The following is a 26,587-nucleotide window of genomic DNA, read 5'->3' on the forward strand; positions in this document are numbered from 1 at the left end:
ATTTAAGCAACTAGCTACAAGAGAAAAAAAGAAACAGAGTGCTTTAGGGTTATCACTTTGTTCGTGTTGTGAGTATGCTAGTACGGATTGCCAGTGTGTGAACACTTATGGTCCATTCATCCCACTTTAGACAGCTTGCCAGACGTCATGGCTTCAAAGCTTTGAGCTTGTGAACCTGAAAGTCCTACGCCAAACAAAATTGCGAATCAGGCTGCGATTGCCAGGGACAGCACGACTCAATAGAATTTACGAGGTTGACGCTGAAAGATATCTGGCGCCATCACAAGACTCAGCTCTCGTCTACTCTACCCTAACAACCACAGACGGTAGAGCTGAGCCAGGCTGATCTTCTGCGGCCCCTCACCGTCGCATTGTTGGCAGCAACACAAGACTGCAAAAACAGGACAGAAACTCGAATAGAGTATGGCGGAACTTGGTGATGCCATTGTGGCGTTTGCGCGTGATGGGAGATTTCCCTCTGAAAACCAGTCTGCGATACAGCTGTCACAAGAGGCCCTTGGGCCTGCCATCACTGCTCTAAAGGCAGCAAAGAAGAGCCTTGAGGTAGGTTTGAAAACATCACAAAGTCTACAAGCTCCGGCTACTCGGAAGAAGAAATAATGTTCTAGGACAAACTTAGAGCACCACTGACAAGAGACTGCCATGTAGTTAGAAATCCACACGATCAACGAAGAGACGCGAGATAAAGTCGGCTCCTGGGTGCGCAATGCTAGAGCTCTGCAAGAAGACATACTTGCCTCACAGGCTATGGCTAAAGGAATCGTGGCCGATGCAGAAGACCCTGGAAATGTCACCCGTGCCGTTGAAGAGGCGGAGGAGAAGGCCAAGTTCCTGACACTGGAGGTGCAGTATGCCCAGCAACTCCATGGCGTTCTGCGGTCAATCAAACATGCGCATATCCTACTTGACGAGGTTGAAAAGAAAAGGGATGAAAAGAGTATCGCTGAGGCACTCAATCTTCTTGATGGTATGTCCATACTCTGGCTGCAGCTACCTATCGTAGCAATGCGTCAGGAAAATGATATTGGCTAACATGGGCTTGTAGAATCAACGGCTGCCATCAGTCAGATTCCTGTCAACTGGCTATGCAGACCAAAGCGACTTCTCGAAGTTCGGGCCCAAGATCTCAAGACACAAATCCAGAGCTTGATTGGCAGTGTGTGGAAAGAGCTTGTTCTCGCCGATGTGAACAGCAACAAGTTTACCATCCGCCAGGGAGATGGTGAGTACACATTTTGTTTCTTGTCTGTATTCCCTTTAATAACATATCAAAGGTGCACAATTGTCATTCATTGACGTCATCCTTGGCCTACAACAGTACCAAGAGGTAGACGAGCATATGGAGCAACTATGGCATAATCTTGATGCTGCTATTGTATCTCCTCGAATGGAAGTTGATCAATGGTCAATTTTGTCAATTCAAGTACAAGGTGTAAGTTGAATTTTGGTCTTCAATTAATATACCCTTCAGTTGCTAACTCTTTTTGGTAGGATACATTGGCACTCGATGGCGAGACAGACAACTCGGTAGCTTCACTACTCGCTGACCTCGGAAAGGTTTTTGTATTCTTGAGCCAAAAACTGCCATCAGAGGTGCTGGATATCCTTTGCACAAAGTTCATGGCGGACCTAACCAAGAACCTGATCGACAATTGGCTAATACCGGCGGTACCCCCTTTGGTTCAAGATATTGATCAGTTTGATGACATAATTCATCATACCAAGGTCTTTTGCGAAGTGCTGTTGGTGAATGGGATTTTGGGCTTTGATGCATTGATCCAGTGGGTGAGTGATGCTCCTGGTGTATGGCTGACAAAGTGCAGAGAAACGACGCTCGACTCCGTACGATTCAAGCTTGCATCCGGCCTAGGCTCGCCAAAAGTTACCGAGAGAGTCCGAAAAGTGGCAATGCAGCCAGCGACAGAACCACAACTCGACTCAAAACTGGAGAAGACACCAGTTGATGATCATGGATGGGACTCTGCGTGGGTGGAGGGTGACATCGGAGATTCTAGCACGAAGTCAACATCTGGAACTCACGCTGATGAAGACGATGGAGCAGATGCCTGGGGGTGGGGCGAAGATGATGCTGCAACCAAAGAAAGTCAGGATGGGCCTTCTGCTGAAAAGGAAAAATCCGGGGCCGATCTAGACGAGGCGGCAGACGCCTGGGGATGGGGTGACGACGAGAACGAGGTTGTTGAAGAACAGCCCAAAGCCCAAGCACCAAAAAAGCCGTCTACTCATGTCGCGAACCCGACGCCGAAGAAGACAGAACACAAGTCCAAACCCAAGTCTGGACCAACAGAGGTCATCACTAAAGACGTTTGCTCGATATCGTCTATGCCGGAGCCTGTGCTACGGCTTGTGTTTGGGATTCTCGAAGATGGGGTTGCTATTACAAAGCTAAGGTAAGCGATACTGCCACGTGTGTTATGATTTTTAACTACATGTACTAACTGGAACACACAGCGAGGATAACCTGATTTCTTCAGCGGCTCCTGGTCTTTTCGCGATACCGGGTCTGGCGCTCTCATTATTCCGGGCAATATCACCATACTACTACTCACTTGCGTCTAATGGAAACATGTAAGTAAATGTTGCTAGACACGGATGTTGGGCCAGGCTTACCATTAACACGTCCATCACTATAGGTTTTTGTACAACGACGCGTTATATCTAGCAGAGAAACTCTTTGATTTCGCGGATACCTGGGAGCAGCGACAAGACCTTGGATCTCTTACGAAAAAGATGCTTAAGCTAGACGATGAAGTGTCCAGCCTTAGAACCTTTGCTAATCGAGCATTTGTTAATGAGCTCAATATGCAGAAGACTATTCTGCGGGATTTGATGGGTGGTGAGTGACTAAATCCTTGAGTGGATATCCCTTTCTATCTTTTACCGAGACACTAACCTTTTATAGGCGCATATAACGTCATGCAACAAGGTGACAGCGAAGCCAACATGGAATCTACAGTGGCACGCGTTAACACTGTTGCTGTGGAGTGGGAATCGATTGCTACGCGCGAGTCATGGTGTAGAGCAGTGGGCAGTCTGATTGAGGCTGTCGCGGCCAAGATTATTAGCGACATCATGGATCTGCCGTCGATTGGGCAAGACGAAGCGTATGAGATGGCACGCATTATATCCCGGGTATCAGAACTCGACCAATTATTCCTGCCCAGCAGACTAGCAGGAACAGCAGCAGAACCGAAGAAGCCAGAGGTAGGCGAGATCTCGGGGATTGCCGGGCACGTGCCTTCATGGCTACGCTTGCAGTTCCTGTCGGAGGTGCTCCAGTCCAATTTGAACGAGGTCAAGTACCTGTGGTTTGAGAGCGACCTGAGCCTGTACTTTTCAGTGGATGAAGTGGTGGAGCTTATTGGCATGAGCTTCGAGATGAACGCGCGCACTCAGGAGGTCTTGAAGGACATCCGTCAGCGGCCGATGCCACGGTATTCTTGACGGTGAGAATGAAGATGGGGTCACGCCGCCGTCCGGCTTGTGGGGCAGATCTATCCGCAACTCTTCAGTCCCTGCTTGTGTCTGTTTGTGTGCCCGTGCCAAGACTCGGGGCCGATCGAAGAAGAAACAAAACAAGGGTCTGATTGGCGGACGGACAGGTTACTAGGCAAAGAGAGTGTGTTTTGTTTTGTTAGTTATTAGTTGTTCAGCTCAGGGTTAATTTGTAATCCAGGTACAGGATACATAATGCGTCACGTGTAATTCTCCTATATCGATGTATACGGTACAACACCCCCAACAAAAGCGTGGCTGCGAATTTCCATATTGCAGTTCATTTGTGTCTCGCTTCCGTCGTTTCCACGTTGCTTCTTGAGCTCGTGGTGGCCTTCTTTTCTGCCTTCGATATTCCAGTCATAGCATCCCATTGTCTGTGCTTAATTCTTCCCTTCTTTCTCGGCTGCTTCGTTGCCATTCTCCTTCCACCCTGCTCCCACCCGCCCATCCGGCTCTGCTTACTCAGCATCCCAATATCGATTCGCCGACTCGACTACAAACAGGAACTCGAGACAAGCAGCATCGACCACGCAATCTCGAACACGCAGAACCTCGGAGACTTGCTTCGCCAGCTGTGAAAACGTGCGACCACAGCCCGGACTCTGCATCTGGCTCCGCCGCAATTTTCCCGGCGTCTACCTGCGAGCGAGCGATGACAAAATAGCCGCAGCCTTCATCGAGTGGCCACGGCCTCCTTTCTTATATGTCGATTTATTGTTTTATTTGCGACGTCCAATCGTGTATCTAAATAGCTTTCGCGCTTTCGCTCTCTTCCCCCCTTCCCACTGCCCGCTTCGCCCCCGAGTCTCGTTCCCAGACGGCAACCGGATGGACGACCAGTCAAGCATGGCTCCAAGACGATGGGCGCGACGCATCGAACGCACATGCTGTCGCTTTGTAACTTCAATACCGCTGGCTCTCGTGTACAGCTTAACCACGTGGGCCCTTTGGGTGATTCTCAGCATCGGGGCCAATCCTCCGGCCGACTCCTGGATGGGTAAACATTCTTTCCCCTCCCTCCCTTCTCTCCTTGACAAGCATGGCAGACTTGGCTGACTATCGGGTCCACCGGTGAACATATAGGCACTAGCTCGTCCGCTTTTGGCGTGCTCCTCTACCTGATGCTCAACTGGAGCTACACAACAGCCGTCTTTACCGATCCCGGAAGTACTACGCGTTCCAATGGCGACTACTCGGCCATCGAGGCACCTCCACACTCAACCTCATTCACTGTCAAATCTAATGGCGAGGTGCGGTACTGCAAAAAGTGCCAAATGCGTAAGCCTGATCGAGCACATCACTGCTCAACCTGCCGCCGCTGTGTGCTCAAGATGGATCACCACTGTCCATGGCTAGCCACTTGTATTGGCTTGCGCAACCACAAGGCCTTTTTGCTCTTTCTCATTTACACCACCGTTTTCGCGCTGTATGCTTGCGCTGTGTCCGCGACATGGACATACATTGAGATCATGGGAGAGATTGACACCCTGGACAGCCTAGTGCCTGTGAACTATATTATCCTTGCTGTGATGGCCGGTATCATAGGAATCGTCATCGGCGCTTTCACCTCATGGCACATTGCGCTGGCTGCCCGGGGCCAAACCACGATTGAATGCTTGGAGAAAACGCGCTACTCGTCTCTACGCGATCAAATCTACAACTACCATAGCGAACGACGCCCAGGTGGTCGCTTTAGCCAGCCTAGCTACGGGCAGCAGATTATCGACATGCACGCCAACGCCATTCCCGGCGTCACACGCCCCGAGGAAGGCGAGGATGAAAGAGCGTCAACGCCTCCTGTAGTCGGCCTTGACGGCCAGCGTCCTGCTTATCTATCATATAGTGAGATGGAGCAACGCCAGTCACAAAAGCGCTACCAGGAGTATCTTGACGAGGAAGACTCGCGCAAACTTCCCAACGCCTTCGACTTGGGCTGGAAGCGTAATCTGCGCCACCTGTTTGGCCCCGTACCTCTGATGTGGTTCTTCCCTATCTGCAATACCATTGGTGATGGTTGGTCCTGGGACCCTAATCCTAAATGGATCAATGAACGTGACAGACTCCGAGTTGAACGCGAGAATCAACATCGTCGCGAATTAGAGGCCGGATGGGGGGCTGAAGATCCTAGCTTTATGCACTCTAATGGTGGTCTGAACATATCGACCCCGCCGCCATCCAATGCTACAAGAAACTATCTCTCCGGTCCTACACAACATGGCAATGTGGCTAGAGGCAACGGGATGACACTCGGCCATGGCAACAAGGCTCGCCGTCCCATGTCCAAGGCCGATCGTATTCTTGGCCGTGACCCTGATCAGTACTCTGATGACAACACAAACACTATTTCCATGAAGCGACTTACACCCAAGGGTGCTGCCATCGACGATGACCTGCTCAACAGCGACCTTGATGATGAAGATGGGGGAGAAGAAGACCTTCTCGGTGAATTGTCTCCTCAGCCCTTGCCCACATTGACGCCCCAACCTTCAAACCCAAAGCCGGTCGCACCTCCATCAGCTGAATCACAGCCAGTCTCATGGCCTGCTACCTCGCCACTCTCTATTCGCCCTTCACTGCCGCCTCCGACTGGATCAACCACCACTGTGTCTACCAACACACCAACTGCCAGTAGCTCCAAGGCTACTTCACCACTCCTTAGCGGGGCGAAGAAGTCACTTGCGTCAGGGATTTTAGGATCACGTCGATGGGAATCCTCTGTCGCCAGTGGGCTGCTGCGTAAAAACAGTCCTACTGGTTCTGTAGCTGGTGCTGGATCGTTAACCCGTGGCGGTAGTGTGTCGCCCTTCCATGCGCCGCTACAAGGTCAACAGACGGAGGCATCTTCACAGGCAGAAGACAGCGATGATGATATTGACTGAGCGTTTGGGTAAGTAATTGTCTTTTTCTTGTGTGTGGCTTCTTGCGTTGTTTTTGGGTTTTCTCTTTCTCTTTCTGGGCTTTACTTGGATATCACTGGAACTCTATTGTCGCTACAGAGTCTCTTATGACTTTTTTTTGTTTCTTGAGGCAGCCTATACAGCTCTTCTTTCTTCTGCCTTTTTTTTCTGTCTTCTCTGGCTTTTTAGCATTATGTATTTTCTTTTTTACCAATGACTCTTCCTGTTCACCTCCTGTTCTGTACGTGTATGTTTTCTTTTGTGATTCTTCATTTACAAAGCGAATAGGCCCGAGTCTCATCACGGTGTCCAAGCTTCATGTATCCGTTCCACTGAGAGTCAAAACAAAGGTTCTCGAACTTGTGTTAAACCGTCCAACATACTAGAGTCTTTAGACCACGTCTACAACATCGTCATGGCTTCTCAAAAGGACACATGAGCGGTTCTAAGCTATATTTCCCCGGGCGCAAACATTACGATACAAACAAATCCGTCGCCTTTCAGGGCGATTCCATGATTCTTGCCACTTGTCTCTCTTTCTCGAAGTCCCGCATTCTAGAAGATAATAACTCGACTGGGTAGCATCAGGAGAACAAGAGCCCGCCACGAAAATAATGACGCCTTTTCTTTCAGCACAGGGCTAACCTGCGGTGAGGACCACTTCCGCCTGCCATGCTCGCCAATCTGTTGGCTGCAGAGTAACGCCGCGCTGCGTCATGATAAGTCTTGGCTGCTGAAGAGCTGGAGTGGCGTTTAGGCTGGACTACCCAATTACATACATACTACACAAGTAGTTACATATAGTTGGTTATACGTGTATGTATGCACCTGTACAATGCTCCCAGTCGGCAACGCAGCTTTATAAACGCCTCCAATCACGTACAGATGGCCATAGGCACGGGCCTGTTTCCATTGCTGAGCAGTCCCACATGCATATGTATGTATGTACATGCGTACATGACAGAGTGGCCGAGGAGGAGCATTGGCATTCCCGCAGACATGACATCATGAGCCTGAAAGTCTGGACCTTTCTCGGGCTCCCCACCCAAACCGGTGAAGACGAGCTGGAGACTGATGGGACAGACACGGGGCACGATCCCCTCCACGTACAATGTACTTAAACTGTGCATAAGCATTTTCCTTCCCCTCAATCCCTTCTCCCCCTCCTCCTACTCTCTGCTGTAGGCTGACGGAGACAAGGGCAGGAAAAAAAAGAGGGAAAGAGGAAAAGAGGAGCTGGAAAGCAACGTCGGCAAGAGTCTCTGCAAGGCCAGCAAATCGAGCCTGGTGCTCCCAAGACAGGCTGCTACTACAAGATGGGAGAAGAGGGGGATCGAGCGGTATGGGTGGGCTTGAGAAGACAGGAAGACACTGGGGAGTTAAACTCAGAAAGTGAGAGATGAGGAAAGATTGGTGGGCATCCAAGGCCATTCATCTCCGCCCTGGCGAGCCCGTGGACCACGGCCACCTGTTGTTTTTGATCACAGTCAAAGTGAAGAAGCCCCGGAGCTAGGCTTCCGTTACTACCGCTACCTTGACGTGCTTAATGTGTAGCCTGTAGGGCTCGGACATCTACATGTCCCTACATACACGACGGAATACGGAGAAAGCCACGGCCTGGCCATTGACAGTCTTGGCTTCGGTCTTCCCCTCTCTATCTTTTCAAGCGACCTTGGTTGCTATCAGCTCCTACTCGCTTCTGCAGGTCATGCACAGGGCTGCATTAGTCTGGTATAAAAAGGCTCTGTGCAAAAAATAAATCCCGGAGAAACTTCAAGACACAACCAACATACACACACATCTAGATGTAGATGTATGTACATACACATACATACACCAAATGGAGTCGACAGCAGAACCGACGCATGAAGCACTCGGTCTTTGCGTGAGAAGGAATAACGACCTCTAGCCTCTTCTTTAAACCTGATCCCAGGCCTCGTCTAGAACACCAACCGTATGCATCCACATCCCTTTGTCCTCCCCATCCACGCAACCAATTCTTGGCTGTCTGCCTCTCTGAACTCTATAGTTTTCTTCTCTACATCCCTCATCCATGTGAGGTGTTTCAGTGTGCATTAACAGAGTACAAAGAATAGATGCCCAAGCAAGAACAGGGCAGCTAACGATCCTAGACTACAACAAGTAGCACACAGGTGAGGCATCATCTGTAGCAAAAGGATCACCACATGGCTGGTGCATCAGCCGATGATGCTGTCGGCTTTTGAAATAGCTTCAACGACGCACTCTCATACAAAGAGGACTCTACCGACGGCCTAGCATCAGTCTAACAGCCGCGCACTCTCCACGAAGGAAGCGGCGCGGGCCTATGTTTGATCTGTCCCCAGGTCCCCTAACGTTTGGGAAGTCCAGCTTACTCTGAGTTAACGGCTCTGTGTGGCTTCTATAGCACTCGTCTACCTTGGTGGGTGCAGGACTAAACTTGGACAATCCGACAAACACGACAAGGTCAACGAGGCAAGACAGAGAAACGTGCTTCGCAAACAAGGCAGCTAGAAAAGCGGAGGGCTGGCTGGCAGGGAGGCACGTCCATCGCCAGTCCGGCATCAATGCCACAAGAGCTCACATGGTCACATTGTCTCGTACTTGCGGATTAACTACTACCGCTTTCGTCGCCTGTTGCTAGCCAACGGTACGACTGGGTTGCCTCCAAGAGAACGCAAAGACGTCGAGAAGCCCTCCGACTGTACACACTAGCAGGAGGACAAAGAGCCAATGTGCCAAATAAGCAGAACATGGTTATCCGTGTAACACAGAGAAACGGGAAATGGTGCGGTAAAACTGACTAGGCCGTGTGACTTTAGACGTTCTAGTATAGTTTCGAGTGCCTCAATGGGCCTCATTGTCTTTGCAGGCAGGTGTTTGTCTGAGACTTGGTTGTCCTGCATCATAGGCACGCTAAGAAGGCAGAACTGCCTTCAGATCCCGCATCCGGTAACAACGGCAATTTGCCTCTCCTCATCGTGAAAAGGCTTGAATGACGTCCTGGGCTGAGATGTGATCTGAGATATGGAGTCAAGGATTAGACTATCACGCAATCGCCCCAAGTACCAGCAAGCTACTCCGTCAAGTGGCACAGCTTGAGAGACCCCTCGTTCTGAACACTTTGAGAAATACTAGTGATGACAAAGACCTAAATTGGCCTCTCTCTACTTCCCCTTCTTACTTGTTGACCCCTTCCTTCATCTCCATTTTCACCTGCCCCCTATCACAAATACTTGACAAATGACATTATTTCCATAGACCCGATAATCTCTCGAGGCCACCATGATGCATACATCCTGGCGATCATAACAATTTGTTGCCCCTTTGGTAAACCTATAAGGCTGTCGCGAAAAGGACAGAGGCAAAAACTGGGACAAGGCTCGAGCGCTGATTGGAAAATGTCCTAAATATCCCATGTACATAGTACGGGTTTTGATATTGCGGCAGTTATTGCCCTGTCTTGGTAAGAATTGCTTTTTGCTGGGTAGGTTCTTGGCTCTTTGGAATCCAAGCCTTTTCAATAAGTAACTATGTAGATACATACGATAAGCAAAAGCTCAGATCACTAACAGTAGGGCAGGATGGGGAGCGTGTGTTGGATTTGACAGACACATGAGGTAATGATGGCGTCAAAGGTCTCCCGTGGCTTGTCTATGCCGGCAAATACAAAAGTGACAAAGTCTCCTTTTTCGTTCCTTTTATTTGGGGCTATAACACAGCCCTAGACCTCGAGTCTCGAGTCCAAGATATCGAGTCCTTGTGGAATTCCCGAGTCCTCGAGGTCGAGGCAACTCCCCCACTATCTGCCTAGGCACTTGCCTAAAATATGGTGATGGGCAACATCTTTATAGAACTTGTAACCATGTAACTATTGTTAACTAACCACCTACGCTTCACTAGTTATACGGATGTACATGGAACTTTACACATGATTACCCAATTTGTCGCCATGCTAGCTACTCGTAGTGTACTTATTACCAACGACCGTGGCTTTAGGATCTCGTATGCCGGGCAAAATGCTTCCAGTCGAAGGGGGGAAGCTTCTATGGACTGACAAGGTCCAGGGCTGAAACTCCGAAACAAGCTACGGGGCTGCTCTGCCTATTGACAATCCCGAATCGCATGTGAACAGGGCTATTCCAAGAATATGGGAGGGCGACTAAGCGAACGAACAAGAAGAAAAAAAAGCAACAGCTGCTGTTTGAGGTTGGGACTTTTATTCCTTTGTCGCATTGTCTTGCAATTTGATGCGCGTCTCCCCCCTCCCTCCCCAAAGCCTTATCCCGAAATACACAAACTTTCAGGCGGGACTGTGACACCGGAGACTGCGTGACGTGGGGGAGAGTGAGTCAACATTAGAGCTGGGTTGAAAGATAACCATCCATCTACCTTAACTGTTTGTTCGGATCTGCATCGATCCAAGTCCAAGGACTTGTTTGTAGCATATGTAGACAATATGTATGCATGTATATCGGGAGGGTACACATGGTTCCAATACGACAACCCTCCGACTTCTCCGGTCTGTCCCCGGGAATAGCCAACCAAGAATAGGCCGTCCATGTGCAAGCTATTAGTGCCACCTCTAATTCTGCATCAAACAACTAGGACGAGCACATTTTAGCACAGGCTCACACAGAGACATGTACTCGCAGGACTATTACGTGAGCTTGGCCTGACAAATATATTTGATGTGCACGGGAATAACAACAATCCATACCCCTTTTGAGGCCATCACTCGGATATGACACGAGGATGAAGAGTTAAACTGAACCCCAGGCAACATGCCAAGGCACACCCGACACGTCGACTATTTAGCAGCATTCTCCCGAACAAACCCAAGTTCCCGGGTATCCGCATTTAACCTGCAACGTGGAACGAGCTGCTACATCAGAGGTTTGGCGCTTCCGTGGGCGAGTAGGCATGTTGCTCCTCATAAACTAGGGAGTGAGTGCGTATGGCCATGATACGCGAGTACTCTCTTGACATAATCAGTCTTAGTGACGAGTATGTACGTAGGTGAGACGGGACAAACAGAACATCATATCGTAGAGTAGATAACATCCCAAACATGCTCAGGTGACATGGTGACAAACAATACGTAATGTCCATAAGACATACGTTGCCCTCCTGGACTTGAAGCTTAGTTCTAGTCCATATCCTTACCGCTATTCTAGCGGCCGACTAAACTAGGCTAGGCCGACTAAGAGCGGGAGGTCTCGTAGTTAGTGGATGCGAGGCAGGTGGGCTTGAGCGTACATAAAGTTAGTTAATAAATGAAAGACAGTGGCATGTTTCAATTTCGCGCAATGATAGCAAATGGCGGGATATCTTACGTGACAAACTTGGCACTGCACCACACGTAGTCATGTACTTGCTTGTACGTAGAGCGCAACGTCTTTCCTCGAGTTCCAAAAAGCCGCAAGGCAGACCGCGATGCTGGGGGCTTGCAGAAATTGGTGTAAGTCTAGGGGGCTTCCTGTTTAGGAAGTATACACAGAGATATATGTATGTACATACAGATGGTGCAGCAATGCTACGGACTAACCACGGGCAACAAAGCAATGCATGTCGGTATGTAGTACTCTTCGCCGGGCACACGTTTAGCGAGTACACGCACCAACAGCGAAGCTCGGGTGAGGTCTTGACGGCATCCCGAAAAAGGCAGTGGGATATACTACATCACCGACCCATGTGACGACCCCGTGGATATTGACATATCACCGCAAGTAGTCATGCCAAGAAGGCAAAGGATCCTATATCGAACACCAGTGCAGGTTTTCCCATCTCCCAACTACCCAAAAATTCCAGACAGTAAGCTGCCAGGACTAGTGCTACGACGCTACATGTGTGTACATACAGATATATCCTTCATGGCATGATGCTTATTAGGTGGTCTATATGTCTACTTATATGCACATCTCGGCGTCCTGGGAAGTTTAATCCATGCTCCCTCCCAACCTTACCCTACCTACAGGTACGGTACTGGCACATCTTTTTCCTGTGCAGGCAAAAGCATGTAATGTGTGTCTTTGAGAAACAATACCACAGTGTTGTCGGACTGATTCTGCACTGAGAAAAACGATGTCATCCAGCCACACGTACAGTTACAAGGACAAGCCGACACCGTCGGTTAAAACTGCAGCACAACGGACACCTGGTCTGCGTAGAAGCATGCTGTGTCCTCGTATGAAGTTGTGTCGTGCATTACACAACTCGCCCACTGTTTCTCTCTGGCTAGTTTTACGCATGGACAACCTCGGGCACTTAGCATGGAATCTAGTATTCCCGGTAATATTTTGGCTTATGGCCGTCGGGCGGCGACAGTCAAGTCGCTCTGCAACGGCATGGACGGGTGTCTATCTATAGCTGACTAACTGCATGAAATGGATAAGATAGTCAGTAATACTGGATTGGACTGGAAATACATACAGTGTGCACTTATGCAGACTCAAGGCGATAGAGCAAAGAGAGTGTGGTTCTATCTATGCATATGAGCAACGGGTCTCTTTGTCGGTGGTCAACATACTTTAGCTGTCGCCCACGCCTACACGGAGACATACATATTCAAATGATGCGAGGCCGTTGTTGCCGTTGTCCCAACTCCGGGCCATAACCGAAAACTGTGTGATGCTGTAAATGGAGACCCATGAAACATCGGCGTTTAGTTGTGGCTGGAAAGGAGCCAGCATGGGATCTGGCATGAAGTCCCAGTGCCAGCTGCAAAGCACATTGACTTATACAAGCAAGCCTAGTTATAGTTAGAACCGTTATCAAACAAGTCAATGTGTACAAGTCCAGTACCCCGAGTCCTTCAGCCAGCCAAAACGTCTTGACAATTGCTCACAGCACGCACTCTGGGGGCCGTTGGGGCTCGAGGACAAGGCCCAAGTCTGGGGAAATTCCCAGTTTCTCCGAGCCCCCTTCCTGCCCGCCGCTAATGCCGATCTAGGGGGAGCGTTTCATGGGTGCTTGTTCTTCTTCATCTACTTCGACTTCTTGGGTACTTTGACTGCAACTAACTATACCACAAGCACAATTTCCGCTTGTACCTGTACACACACACGTGTAAAGCGCCATGGCGCATGGTAGCCTTGTTTTGGCCGAAAGCTAAGTATGTACATGGAAAAAGGAAGATCACGGCTGTTACTGTCGGACTCTACAGCCTCCAACCACAGCCAATCGAAGATCACCTCACTCCATCTGGCACCGACTACATACATCATAGCTTATCTTGGCATATGAAAAAAGCCTGCCATTGTGACGGTTGCGAGGCAGCCAGCCTCATATCAGCAACAGGATCAAGTCTACAAACATGTATGACCACACACTGGTTAACAGCTATTTGTACCATGTCTAACTACGCGTATCAATCAACACGTTGAAAAAGAGGGAGGCGTCGCAAAAGCTAACAACAAAAGACAGGGTGCGCAAATGGAGGGAGACGTAGATGATTCTTGGACTTTGTGCACGATCTCTCAATCCCCCTTTTTGCGCCCATATCATATCCACATCGGATAAAGTGGACGGACGGACATGCAGCTCGGATCTCCCTTGATGAGGTCATAATGCCATCCCCTCTCTTGGACACCGAGGAGTGTCCAGACATGGCTTATACAGTATTCTTTGAAAAGAAACAAACAATACAAAGACATCAGGGGAATATGATTAAAATCTCCCAAAGTAGCGGTGTGAGTAATAACTGAATAACACTAGCTCGGTGAGCCGTGTACGAGCATGGTACATTTATACAGGCACAGCCCAAGAGGCAGACTACTCAAGGAAGCATCTCAAGCCGGCGTATCGAGTTGGACTGGGCGGGCACTCCACTCACACGATACCCGCAAGTAAAAGCAGAAAGGTAGTCCTGGTGCTTGTGCTGGTAGGCGTGATGAAGTCATATGATCAATCATGTCATTGTGCAGTAGTGCAAAACAAGCGGCACCCTGGGCGGGTGCGTGGGCGTGGGCGTGGGCGTGCAAGCGATAGGCAGCGAGGAGGACGACCAACGAGTTGCGGGGAGATAACTACATGCATTTCTTGCCCAGGTTTCCAGGTCCATCATCGTCAGATCCCTTGGGTTCCGGCACCTTTGCAAGCAGCATGTAGGTCGTTGGTCGTAGTAGTAAGATTATCAGTTTGTAATGGGCGATGGCAGGGCACGGCACGGCAACATGTCTCTGGGAAGGGCATCTGAGGGTCAGAGCATGCAAGAAAATGGCTTGTTAATCTGGGACTTCAGATTACTATGAATGGACCTGTATGTTTTCTCAGGAGCCCAATATCACTAACAAATAACAAAGACGCACATGGTCTGGAGAGGCTAACGAGAGTAAGACCGAGAAAACAGAGAAATAACGAGAGAAGGGGAAAGGGGAAATTTTGTGCTGCAATTTGTAGTGTCCTCGTGATGGTCTTTTGATTGCTTTCTCGCCAGATGTGTCCTGGTGGGATAATACTACGGCCATGGTTACAGCTGAAAGAGAACGAGCAAAGGAGCCTAGAAGCACAATGTCGTGATGGTGGCTTTGGGCCCTACAAAACACGGCCTTCCTTATCACATGCCAACTGCGTGTTGTTTTACAAGTCTTTGTGTTCTGTGGACTTCTTCCGCTCTATATCACTCTCTGTGGTCACAATGTGGGCTAGTCTGCTATTTACATCTCTCGCCCATTACACCCGTGACGTGACATCACCATGATCAAGAGAGAGAAAAAGACGGTGTGACGACGAGACGAATCAGACGTGGGGAAAAAGCCGAGATAGTTATGTGAGCAACAAGGCATCGATAGAGTTTTTCCAGTCAAGACAAAGAACATTTGGCGAGCAAGTTCATGGGGGGGGAGGGAACGGCGCAGGGAAAAGGGGGTGAGAAAAAAAAAGCGCCAGTGCCAAAAAGCACAAAAGACAAAGATTTTAGACAGGGTGGGATAGGCTACACTTGGTTGTAAAAGAGCACTGAGGAATGGGTGGCAAGCAACCTTGACCACCGTTGTCTTCTTTGGCGTTAGATCTGCCACCAAACCCGCACATGTGCACAGCGTGCAGGACGGATCAAGAAAGTGTGAAGTTGGTTGGGATGATGTGTGTTTTCCATGTCTTCTTCTTCCAGTCCTACTTGTTATATGAGCCCACTACTCATAACTGGTAGTTGGACTGGGCCGTAGTGCATCAACATAGAACCTCTTCCTCCTCGCTTGGCTTCCTCGCCGAGTCGTCCCCTTTCTGGTTCGTCTGATTGGCTCGCCTTGAGAGAGAAAACGGAGTCCAGGAAACGCTGTAGGCTGAACATCATTCGAGGGCAACGGGATCCTGTTTCCTCGCCTGGGCACCATTGGCCCGCCAAGGTGAGTCGTGGTGATAGAATGCAAGTATTCTACTATAGTAACTAACTAACTATAACCACACATAGTTACACTTTGCTCAATCACACCCACGTTCCACGCCATGGGTGCGCAGGTGAGATTTTCCTCATGTCCAGCTGGCTTTTTTCTCTCTACCCCTCTTGGCCTGCAGGTGTTGGAATTATACATATGTAGAAGGACGTATGAGTTTATGTTCACGTATGTAGCATGTCAACATACAGCTTGATACATGCATACATTGCCAGCATGGTGCTCAATGAGGCAAGCGGATCGTATAGGCGAACAGCCTACTGTAAATAGGACATCATGGACATGAGAAACAAGCACCATGACGGCATCAGGCACAGAGCGAGGGAGGGGGTTCCAGTCGGTGTGGGGAGACGTGTTCCACTGATAGGGGAAGACCAGGGTTGGGATTTTAGGTGATGTGCTCGTTGTTTCATGTCATTGCAGGACATGCCACCAAAGGTCTTTTTTTGTGTCTGTCTATCGAGTTTACACCACTAGGAACAGCGTCAAGGCAGATATGTGTACACATACATATGTACCTGTATCTGCAACTAGCTATCTGTAACCTGTACTCACTAACATACAATGAGCGGCATGTATCGTCTTGTCTCTTCCTGCGCTCCCTGCGGGCGGGCAGACATCTTGACAGCTGAAAGCCGCACAACACGTCTAAAGGGCGTCCGAAAAGCGGCGCCCACTCACGCCAACAACAACAGTGACTGTACCGTGGGGCTCAGCTGCACACAACAACGGACTCGAGAAATCCGAGACACCATCGGCCGACGAGGCTATCGCGTGCGTCTCCAAGGCCGGAGGAAAAGAATGGCATGCCAACGGTTTCTTCTTTATCTCCAGAGCGGGCGGCTGCTTCCCTGCAGAGCAATCGCGCAGGCTAACGGCAGATCTGTGTGCACCAACAAGTACTACTCACTGCACTGCACTACAAGTTTATGTGGGCATCAGTGTACATATGTATGTATGTACATACTCATGTGCAATATGGTCTACAATGAGCTGAGGGCGCGCGTCAATCTGCTGCTCCCTCTATGTGGTCTGATGCTTGATGATGTGTGGCACCCCATGCCGGATCACCCCCTCTCTCATTTTGGCCGTCACTTTGTTTTACATGTCCGTATAACAAACCAATGCATCCAATTCTTGTCGTCCACATGCGTACGGAACTATCCTTGCAGTGGTTGGTGGAGGTTGTGATCTTATCCCTGTACCACCCTGCCCTGCGTGTAGCATCAAGTTTCCAAGGCCGTTGTCAACTATGGACATCCACACACTCCAACTAATACATACAAGTAGTGCCTATGCCACTGCCAAGGCGTCAACAAGGCCGTTCCCCGCCTTGCCGCAGCAGACTCTCAAACACGCCTTGTCTATTTTTCTCTTCATTTCCCGCCATCAAGCCTGGCTGTAGGTGAGGCTGGGAGGCAAAGCTCCGGGCACAGCTGCCGGGAAAGCGGAAGCAAATATCCCCTGCCGCAAACTGGCATCGTCCGGGAAAGACGGGATGGCCGCCTGGGCCAAGTTACAAGGCGCAACTATGTATCTATACATGGTACATACATATGTACCTGTACACGCTGTTTTTCTGCCTTTCCCTCCGCCAGACATTTGTTTACCTGACACCACAAGGCTACCCAACCTGCGTCCGCGATGGAGCACCTTTCTGTTCGCTTTCTTTTGGCTTGCAGTAGAAGACCCCTTCCTCGACAGCTTCGTTGCTGATCTTCTTGTCTGTCTAGCTCTGTAACTAGATCTCCACTCTCCTTGATTTCCAGCTATGCATGTGCATATATAACTAGTTATGTGCACCATTACGTCATAGACTAACCCTTGCCGATCGAGGGTTAAAGAGCCGATCGGCCACCGTCGCATGGCCTGATGTGCCGAGAAGCAAAAGGCCGGTCGATATCTACAGGAGTATCTCTATACATGCCATCACTAACATGAAGCAGGGCACACATGTACCGACCTCCTGAGCAACCCCGTCCCTCCCTCCCTCACGTGCCGCCCTAGCACACCTCTTTATTATTTTCCCCTTTTCTTTCTTTTACCTTTTTTTCATGTTGCATGTGTGCGTATTTATCTGGTCAACTATACCAGCATCATGGTTTAGGGGAGCGGAAGACCAACTAGCAAAAGAAATAATAGACAGGGCGGTTCCATTGTGACGGAACTTCTTTCAATGATCGACGACGAGGGTTCAGGCCTGGGGAGTTGTTTTGATCATGGATATGCTTCCTCTAGGGCTTTTTTATGCTCTTTTAGAAAGTACCCTGCCTGCATATATCACAGCACTCTCTCTTGTAGTCCAGTCAGTGCTGTTCATTCTAGACCTGTAGCTATACAACTCTCTGCATTAAGAAGGGACGGGAGCAAAAGGAGACCAAAAGGCTGTAGTGACCAAGGCGGTCCTCCCGTTCTCTTGGTTGATATCACGCTTGTCGGACTAAGCTTGGTCCGGCCGGCTCAAACATGCCCTTTTCTTTCGTTGCCAGAAAGCCTCACTCGCTGTTCTCTTGCTTTCTCTCCTTTGTCCTTCAGTCATTTAACTACCGCAAAAAGAAAAAAGACAGCTTAAGAGTGCTAATAGCGGTGACGTCGACAGGTAGACACACAGACGCACAACACAGACGGGGCAGTATGTGGCACCTAGCTAAACCCACTTCCTCCTATCAAGCTTTTTGTTTTTCTTCCCTTTCCAACCTTTTTTTCCCTTTGGGGCTTCTCTTCTCTCTTCTCGGCTTAGACTTTGCTCAGACACCGAAAAGAAAAGTGTGGAAAGAAAAGAAGCACAAAGACAACCCTCGGGCCCCTACTTTCTCCCAACACATAGCCCGGGCCCTGCTTAACGCTATAACCCTGGAGATTAGTGAATATGGATGACTTGCGAGGGTTGTCTCCGGTGACCTGATGTTATCCGCCCACCCGTCCTGTTGGATGTTGTCATCTGGGTCGTACATAGTTACATGCTTGTAGACGGTTATGAGTGTGTGCGTGCACAAAGAGGCGCAGAGAACGCAGAAGCCGTTAAGGCGTAGAGGCGTTAATTCTGCATGGGACCAATGAGGCTTACTCGTCCGCATTCTGTCTTTATTCTTGGAGCATGATCATGTTGGGTCTGCCAACAGGCGCTCATAGCCTAAGTCGGCTGAGTTTCTACGCCGAACATTGAAACATTCCAGGTATGGACATTATGTATAGGGTTAGCAAGGGTATTTATGTCCGGCAATGAGATGCCGGTGTCACGTGGTGGCCATGAGCTTCCTTTTTTTTTCTCTTTTTTTTTGGGTCTTCTCAGAGCCATGTTTTTTTTTTCTTTTTCTTTATAGGTTGTCTGCTGGAAAACCTGTTTCCCAATGTTTCTATTTTCTAGCGTTCAAGGCCCAGGGGCCGAATCCTTTCTCTATTTAGTTGATCACATGACAGCAAAAATCTGGAGGCTCGACACCACGACCTCAGACAAGACGAGACACCAGGGAGACTGCAATAAGTCTACGTATACGGCTAAGTTGCCATACGTAGCAGCTGTCATCAGAGAGTCTGCCAGGGCCGTCGTTAAAGCCAAGGCGAATCGAAGCAAGCAAGAGTTTCTGTTCTATTCCTATCCGAGGCCCGGAGAAGATCAAACATGCAAACACCTAGAATAGCGTGCTGCCAAAACACGGCCAGCAAAACAACAATATCATAGCATGTTCGGCAGACACGTGTGTTATTTTGGTTTGAGATGTAGGTTGTTGTTTTTCTTCACGACTAAACAAAGGGAGGAGTCCTAACGATTCCTGCCAGGCCCGCCGTAGTCAACTATTTGTCTTTGGAAACTAATTTGTTCAGGCATCATGTGTACATATGTACATGCGTATGTAGGGGCCCGAGAAAGGGGGTGTGGAATGTGCACCCGCCGCCCAGGGATGGTGGACCTCGCCGTGTTACAGGTCTTGACACCCTCAGAGCACCCAGTGGCAGCAAGAAGTCCGTGATGCAGTCTTCAGCCAGTCTTGGTGACGAATGAAGCTTGTTGAAGCCGTTTCCTGTGGCTTTCTTCAGATGGGCAGCCGAGTCTAAGACCGGGTTCCAGCTTAACATGGCTTGGCTATGCGGCAGTGGGCTATGGTAATGAGGATTGCTATACTGCACTATGCTATAGAGTTACTTGCCGTGTGATGCCCATGGATGGGTGCCTCATTGCCGGGCCTCTTTTGTTTTTACACATGCGCAGATGTGCGAGTATAACCAACTACAGGCAACACTTGGCTGGAGATTACGTTTGTTGGCCCCTCCTAGGGTTAGTTAGTGGGTTGCCACCAAAGAAGTTGCGACCGTTGTGTGACGGTTATAATTACACAAGTGTGAAACCTATTGGCGCAGATAGTTGTCAGACAATAGCTAACCACCAGACACCAGGGAGGACGTTGCCCATACCAGGACCAACAGGGAAAGCCTAGAGAAAAATGAGACAACTGAAGAAAAGGAACTGAAGAAAAGTAGCCAACTGAAAAAGCTGCACAAAAACTCGCCTTGATTGGCTGTGACCGTCACCGCCATAAAAGGGAAAACAGAGCGAGCACCCCCTGTAGCCATGATGGTGTTAGGGATTGATGGCCCTTACGCTATGAGGCGACACCAAAGGACCCGGAGCGAATCAACAGTCGCTGTTTTTCCTGTCCCGCTGTTTCTTTTCACTCGCGGCATACGCACAAGTTGTAATATACGGGAAAAGAGCAACGCTGAGGGGCAGACTGACATTTATTTGCTATATGGAGCATGGAGACCCGTATGTTTTTGTGACCATGAACCCCCCTGTCATGGCAGGTGTGGTCTACTATACAGGCATATGAAGTACATACTAACATACTACATACATAGTTAACTATGCATAAGACTCAACTTGGCCAAACTTTGATCTCCCGCGAAGCGATGAAGAGATCATGTACACAAGTACATAGGTACATACTCCCATCCCACACGCTTTGTGCAAGTAGGTAACTCTTATTGGGTTGGCCTTGTACTTGTTCCTCGCTTCATGAACAGCCATAAGGGGCATCGTGGAGTCAGAACAGAGTCACTCATTGTATTCGTGATCTATGTGCACTGGACTGTCTGTGAGGTTGTCCTACTGGCCAGCTTGGTTGCCTTTTGTTTGTCCATGGGCAAAGAAACGCTAGCAGCCCTTTGCGAGCTTGTCTTGACGAAAACCATGTGCATAGGTTTAGTCTTGTAGTTTTGAACAACTATGTAGTCTGAGTAGTCTCACGCCCCCCCCCCCCCGTTGTTATTGTAACTCGATCATTTCAAGGTTGCAGTACAGGAGAGACGTGCTGCCAGGAGTCTGCTATGAGAAGCCTTACTGATGCTTGCTGACTACACTTTACCGGAATTCATTCATTCATTTTTTTTTATATTCATTAATCTCATGCCGTGCAGCTTGTGCTGTGGAGATGGAAACATGCTACAAGTACATGGCCATTAACTATCGTGTCTAAGGCTACAAGTATACAGGTACTGGTACAAGGACTGGACAGGTTTGATCTCACAATAAAGTCAGGTCATTTTATCGCTGGCAGAGTCCACCCACTGTATCCCCTAGCACTAGGCACTGTACTGTACTGTACGTGTGTACTTGCTATAGTTGATGGCATGCCGCTGTTATACATTCTGAGAACTGCGTCTGCCCTTTTGGGCATTGCAAGTTCCTAGTTCACAGCAGGCACTTGCCTTCACCCTCTGTTTGTGCCTGCCACACAAGATGTTAAAAATATTACACATCACTGTCTAGGAGAAACCTCACACCTGCGCCAGGCGTTTACAAACGATGCACATACATACATATATAGCTTGCGGCAGCTGCTCTTTCCAGTAGTCGTGGAAAATTCTGCTCCTGCCGTCTGTATCTCGGGGTTCGATTTCCTTCGAAGCTTTTCCAATTGCCTCGTCCCTTTCATCGTTACTTTTTCTTCATCTCCCCTCTTCTTCTGCTTTCTCCTTTCAATCCCGCCAACCGACTTGCTTCATTTGCCTTCTCCTCTGCCGCTTCTGCCCTGTTCCTCCTCACTCTCTTTGTCCTCCTCCATTTTCGCTTGGCCTCCTTCCTCTGCCGTGCGCTTTTCTGGTGCTTGAGATTGCTGCTAATCCCCAGGGTTGTGGCCTGTTTGTTTCACCTGGCCACCTCACCTAATCGTGTCTTTGCCACCCTTTATTAGAGCTCACTTCCACAAACAAGCTATTTGTGCTTGTTCGTGCTGGTGCTGGTGCTGCTAAGCTAAGCTCAGACAAGCCTGCGCTGCCGGGCTGGAAAAAATCTTCCACTATTTGCCTGCATTTTTTTCTTAATTTTTCGTTTTCACTTCCCTGTCTCGGCTGGCCTCTGCTCTTTTGAGTTTCCCTTTTCTCTGGCCTGACTCCTGGAGGCTATTTGACGCTCTTCCCTTCTTTATTGCTCGTCGCTTGCCCGCCTTGTCCTCTTTCATTCGATCTCTCGATTCGATTCCCTGATTTCGAAGCATTCATATATTCTGGCTTTTTGTTGCATTGTTGCTCGGCCTTGCCCAGAAGTTCTCCTTCTCTTCGCGTTCTTTTCTCTTGCCTGTGTTGTGTATCACCTTTCCTGACGCATTTGTATAAGACAACAGTTCTGGTACTTTTTCCTTTGCTTATTTTTTTTTTACCTTTTTTTTTTCTCTTTTTTTGTTCTTTTGTCCTAAACTGTCCATCAGGCCTTCCATACAGGTTCTACCATCTTATTTTCCTCTTATTTTTTTTCTTCTTTTTTATTTGGCGCCTGTTTTTTTTTCAGCTGCTATGACAGATGCAAACTGAAGGATTTCTTTCGACACTTGCACACTTTATTCAGTACCACCAGCAATATCAAGCCTTGACGACTCCCTGCCTAGGTTTACTTATCCCTTCCCTCTTCATCTTTCCAACAACACATCTCAAAAATAAAGCAAAAAAACACCTCTATGCCTCAGTCTCACAGCAAGCCCAGAGGCGCTGCATCGACCTGACAATCATCGTTCCGCCACGCCCAGCACAGGTCTAACTTGCTCTTTTCAACCGTCTGACTGGACGACTTGGTCGCGATTACGACTCTCATCATCTTTATAGATTGTCCGACGCCTCAGCTACGCTATTACTGTTGGTCTGCTTATATTTAGACCTACGTCTATCGCACTTCCATCTACTACCTCACCGTATACCTTGGTTTCTGGCATCACCTTTGGCACTCTTCTCTGAACTTTACATGATGCCATGCCATCAATAATAGTCTGAACCAACCCACTCATTTCCCTTCTGGCAAATACACTCCTTTGAAGCCTCCTCTCCACAGCTCCGTGAGCTATTCACAAATCCCCTTCATCTTTAATCAAAACACTCCTTACAACCGTTCCCTTTATCATTCACAATGTCGTCCGCCTCTGTCGCTCCGTCATTACCGCACTATGGACTGGTCCAAGTGCCTTCAAGCACATCAAGCTCGCGACCTTCTACCAAGGCGGACTCTACTTTCACCACTTCCTTTACCACTACTACATCACGCGAAACCTCTCCGTTGACATCACCAGAATTGATGTCTGCTGTCTGCCCCGAAGATAGTGACACTCCTTCCTTTACGCCACTACCAGAAGCTTCACACCTTGATCAAAACTCACCAGCCCTCGGCCCAAAGGCGTCGCTAACTTCCATGACTTCTTTAACCTTGACAACCTCAACTTCGTCATCGGGGGCGTCATCAGCAACTTCTATATCACGAACTCAACCTCCATTGCCTTATTATGCGGCCCCGTCTAGTACTGGCGCGCCTTCTTGGAACCACCCCGAGCACCAAGGCCTCATGCGCCGTTTTTCAAACCGCACTATGAACCTTGGTCGTCGCAACTCATCCGTCCCAGCCACTAGTAGAGAGACAAGTCTTGGTCCCGCCCTGGCCCGTAACACCAATGGACGTGCCAGCTCGCCTCACCCCAACCGTACTATCGAAAGAGGACACCGCTACCCTAGCGACAATGAAGAATCTCTGTCTGACCGCGAAGGCGCGCCTCACGAAAACCCCCGAGGGGTGTCTAAACTTTACTCAGTATACCCTCGATATCTTGTTAATGGTGCTCTGATGCAGAAGGTTTCCAAGAAGGGACGCAAGAATGTGTTTCTTTTTGCTGAGCCCCAGTCCGCAACTATTTCATATACCGTATGTGATCAGAAGCGCAGGGTAATTCCAATTGATAGTATCAGTCAGGTTCGCTACGGATCAGACACAGATCAGTATCGTTCTGAGCTTGGTGCTTCTCCCAATGAAGCTAATGTTTGGTTTACCCTGATTTGCTCTACCGAAAAGTCCAAAACCAAGATTATCCACATAGTTGCTCAAAATGAACAAGACCTCAAAGAATGGGCAGTAGGACTGAGTTCTATAATGCGTTATCGGGAACAGGAGACGATTTCCCTAATGTCCTTCGATGATGCTGCTATTGCTGAATTCTGGGGAAAGGAAGCCACGTCTCTTGGGATCCCAGAGACCAAGCAATTCGACACTTTCGCCATGCCATTCGACAACATTGAAAAGCTTTGCCGCTTCCTCCATATCAACCACCCTCGCCGTAACTTGCTTAAAAGCCTTGAGATTTGTGATACCCTGAAGGCCAACAGTCTCACTTATGCGCAGTTCCGCGAATTTTTGGTCTCCATTCGTGTCCAACATTCTATCAACCACGTTTACTATAGTGAGGTTGCTGGTAAGGACTCCAGCGGGATGACTAGAGACGAGTTCTTCTCGTTTCTCCGTGACGTTCAACGCGAGGATGTCGACAACCAAAAAGAACATTGGAACAGCGTATTCAAGACATATGCCGTCATCCGCAACAACAGCCTGCGCTTTACCGAACTGAGCATGTACAACTTTCTCCGCTCCAAGTACAACGTAACGTTGAAAAAGTCGTCGCCTGTCAAGATGGATGAGCCCATGAATCGCTACTTTATTTCTAGCTCCCATAACACTTACCTCCTCGGCCGGCAAATTGCAGGCTCCTCTAGTGTTGAGGGCTACATTTATGCTCTTATTGGCGGTTGCCGCTGCGTGGAGATTGATTGTTGGGATGGACCTAATGGCGTCCCGCAGGTTCTTCATGGACGTACTCTTACCTCTGCTATTTCGTTCGAAAGCTGCATCACTGGTATTAACAAGTGGGCATTTTATGCTTCTCAGTACCCGCTCTGGATCTCCCTTGAGGTGCATACTAGCCCCCTTCAACAAGCCCGCATGGTGCAAATTATGAAGGATATTTTCGGTGACCGTCTTGTCACTGAGCCTCTTGACCCCATGTCTCACACTCTCCCGTCTCCCGAGGAATTGATGGGCCGCATCCTCATCAAAGTCAAAAAGCCCATTGTCAAGGACGAACACAGATCAGCATTTGACGTTAAAACGCGCCGTCGCGGTAATAGTTTGACATCCGGCTCTCCTTCCCGCCCTCTTTGTGAAATTGCGCTGCCTCCATCGCTTTCCATGCCCCCCAGCCCCGTGCTTCAACCAGTCGGCCGGTCCAAGACCCTTCCTTTGTCAACTCGTGGTTTCGATTCAGCCTCATATTACAGTCTGGGCCAAGAATCCGACAGCTCTACCGACACGCACACAGAAAACAAGACGGTGAAAGTTCTAGGAGACCTAGGCGTTTACTGCACTGGCGTCAAGTTCCGCGGATTTGAGTCACCCGAGGCCAAAGCTTTTAACCATATTTTTTCATTCAAGGAAGATAGTTTTGAAAAGTGTAGCCGCACCAAAGACCTCAAGCGATCCATGGAAATGCACAACCTGAGCTATCTAATGCGTGTCTATCCCAGCCAGTTCCGGGTTACTTCAAACAACTTTGACCCTATTGTTTACTGGCGTCGCGGCGTTCAAATGGCAGCTCTAAACTGGCAGACTTTTGATCTTGGTATGCAGCTGAATCGTGCCATGTTCTCCGGCGGCAATGATGATACTGGCTATGTACTCAAACCTCCCTCCCTACGCCAACACGAAATGCTGCCTGATGTTCTACCTGGGCATCATCAGCGCAAGGAAATACGCCTGAATTTGCTTGTGATTTCAGCCCAGCAACTGATCTGCCCTAGCAATGTTCGTGTCATGAACCCGTTTGTCGAGGTCGAAGTTTTCCACGCCAGCGATCCTCGATACAAGACTAACGCCGATTCCCGCGTCAAGGAAGACATGGTTGCTAGTCAGAAACACCGTACGCGTATCATCAGTGACAACGGCTATAACCCCAAGTTTCTATGCCCGCTCCAGATTGACCTCATTACCCGACACGAAGAGCTCGTTTTTCTTCGCTTTAGCGTTAAACTTTCGTCTGATGCCACTTACCCAAGCAAGGAAACACCACCCATTGCGGTTTACATGGTCAAGCTAGTCAACCTCAACAATGGCTACCGTTTTCTCCCACTCTGGGATCGCAAGGGCGCGCGCTTTCTATTCTCAAACCTTTTTTGCAAGATTAACGTCGAGTACATCCGACCTATTACTGTTGTCGCTGAATCTCCGCAAACGGAAGCCACCTCTAAGCTTCGCAGCTTTGGCGACAAGGTCAAGGCACTGAGCCGAAGTGCCAGTACTAGCACTAGCACTGCTACTAGTCCCCGGTCCACCATGGACAAAGAAACTGCCATGCTCTAGGCTTCTCCAGCCGTGAGCTTTTGGCGTGATACTTTCCTTGCACTTTACTGTTTTTTTATCCCTTATTTATTATCTCATTGATGACCTGGCGTTCACCA

At 49.0% G+C, this 26,587-nt stretch overlaps 3 protein-coding genes across 3 annotated transcripts; all 3 read left to right on the forward strand.

Moving 5' to 3' along the window:
- Positions 1 to 423: 423 nt before the first annotated feature.
- BROUX77_000376 (uncharacterized protein) lies at positions 424 to 3,486 on the forward strand (the record flags this gene model as incomplete). The annotated part of the gene is made up of 8 exons (XM_073748444.1): positions 424 to 564; positions 670 to 988; positions 1,067 to 1,243; positions 1,296 to 1,453; positions 1,513 to 2,432; positions 2,494 to 2,610; positions 2,676 to 2,878; positions 2,945 to 3,486. 8 exons carry the CDS (start codon positions 424 to 426, stop codon positions 3,484 to 3,486), a joined length of 2,577 nt encoding a protein of 858 aa, XP_073608613.1.
- Positions 3,487 to 4,386: 900 nt separating this feature from the next.
- Positions 4,387 to 6,419, forward strand: BROUX77_000377 (uncharacterized protein; the record flags this gene model as incomplete). The annotated part of the gene is made up of 2 exons (XM_073748455.1): positions 4,387 to 4,537; positions 4,624 to 6,419. The coding sequence occupies 2 exons, from the start codon at positions 4,387 to 4,389 to the stop codon at positions 6,417 to 6,419; spliced, it is 1,947 nt and encodes a 648-aa protein (XP_073608614.1).
- A 16,806-nt stretch (positions 6,420 to 23,225) lies between these two features.
- On the forward strand, positions 23,226 to 26,489 carry BROUX77_000378 (uncharacterized protein; the record flags this gene model as incomplete). Its single annotated transcript, XM_073748466.1, has 1 exon — positions 23,226 to 26,489. The coding sequence occupies one exon, from the start codon at positions 23,226 to 23,228 to the stop codon at positions 26,487 to 26,489; it is 3,264 nt and encodes a 1,087-aa protein (XP_073608615.1).
- Positions 26,490 to 26,587: the final 98 nt, after the last annotated feature.

This window comes from Berkeleyomyces rouxiae (assembly GCF_048999995.1).
Source record: "Berkeleyomyces rouxiae strain 22BRR77 chromosome Unknown BrBRR77_ptg000001l, whole genome shotgun sequence".
In the NCBI taxonomy this organism is placed as follows: Eukaryota; Fungi; Ascomycota; class Sordariomycetes; order Microascales; family Ceratocystidaceae; genus Berkeleyomyces; species Berkeleyomyces rouxiae.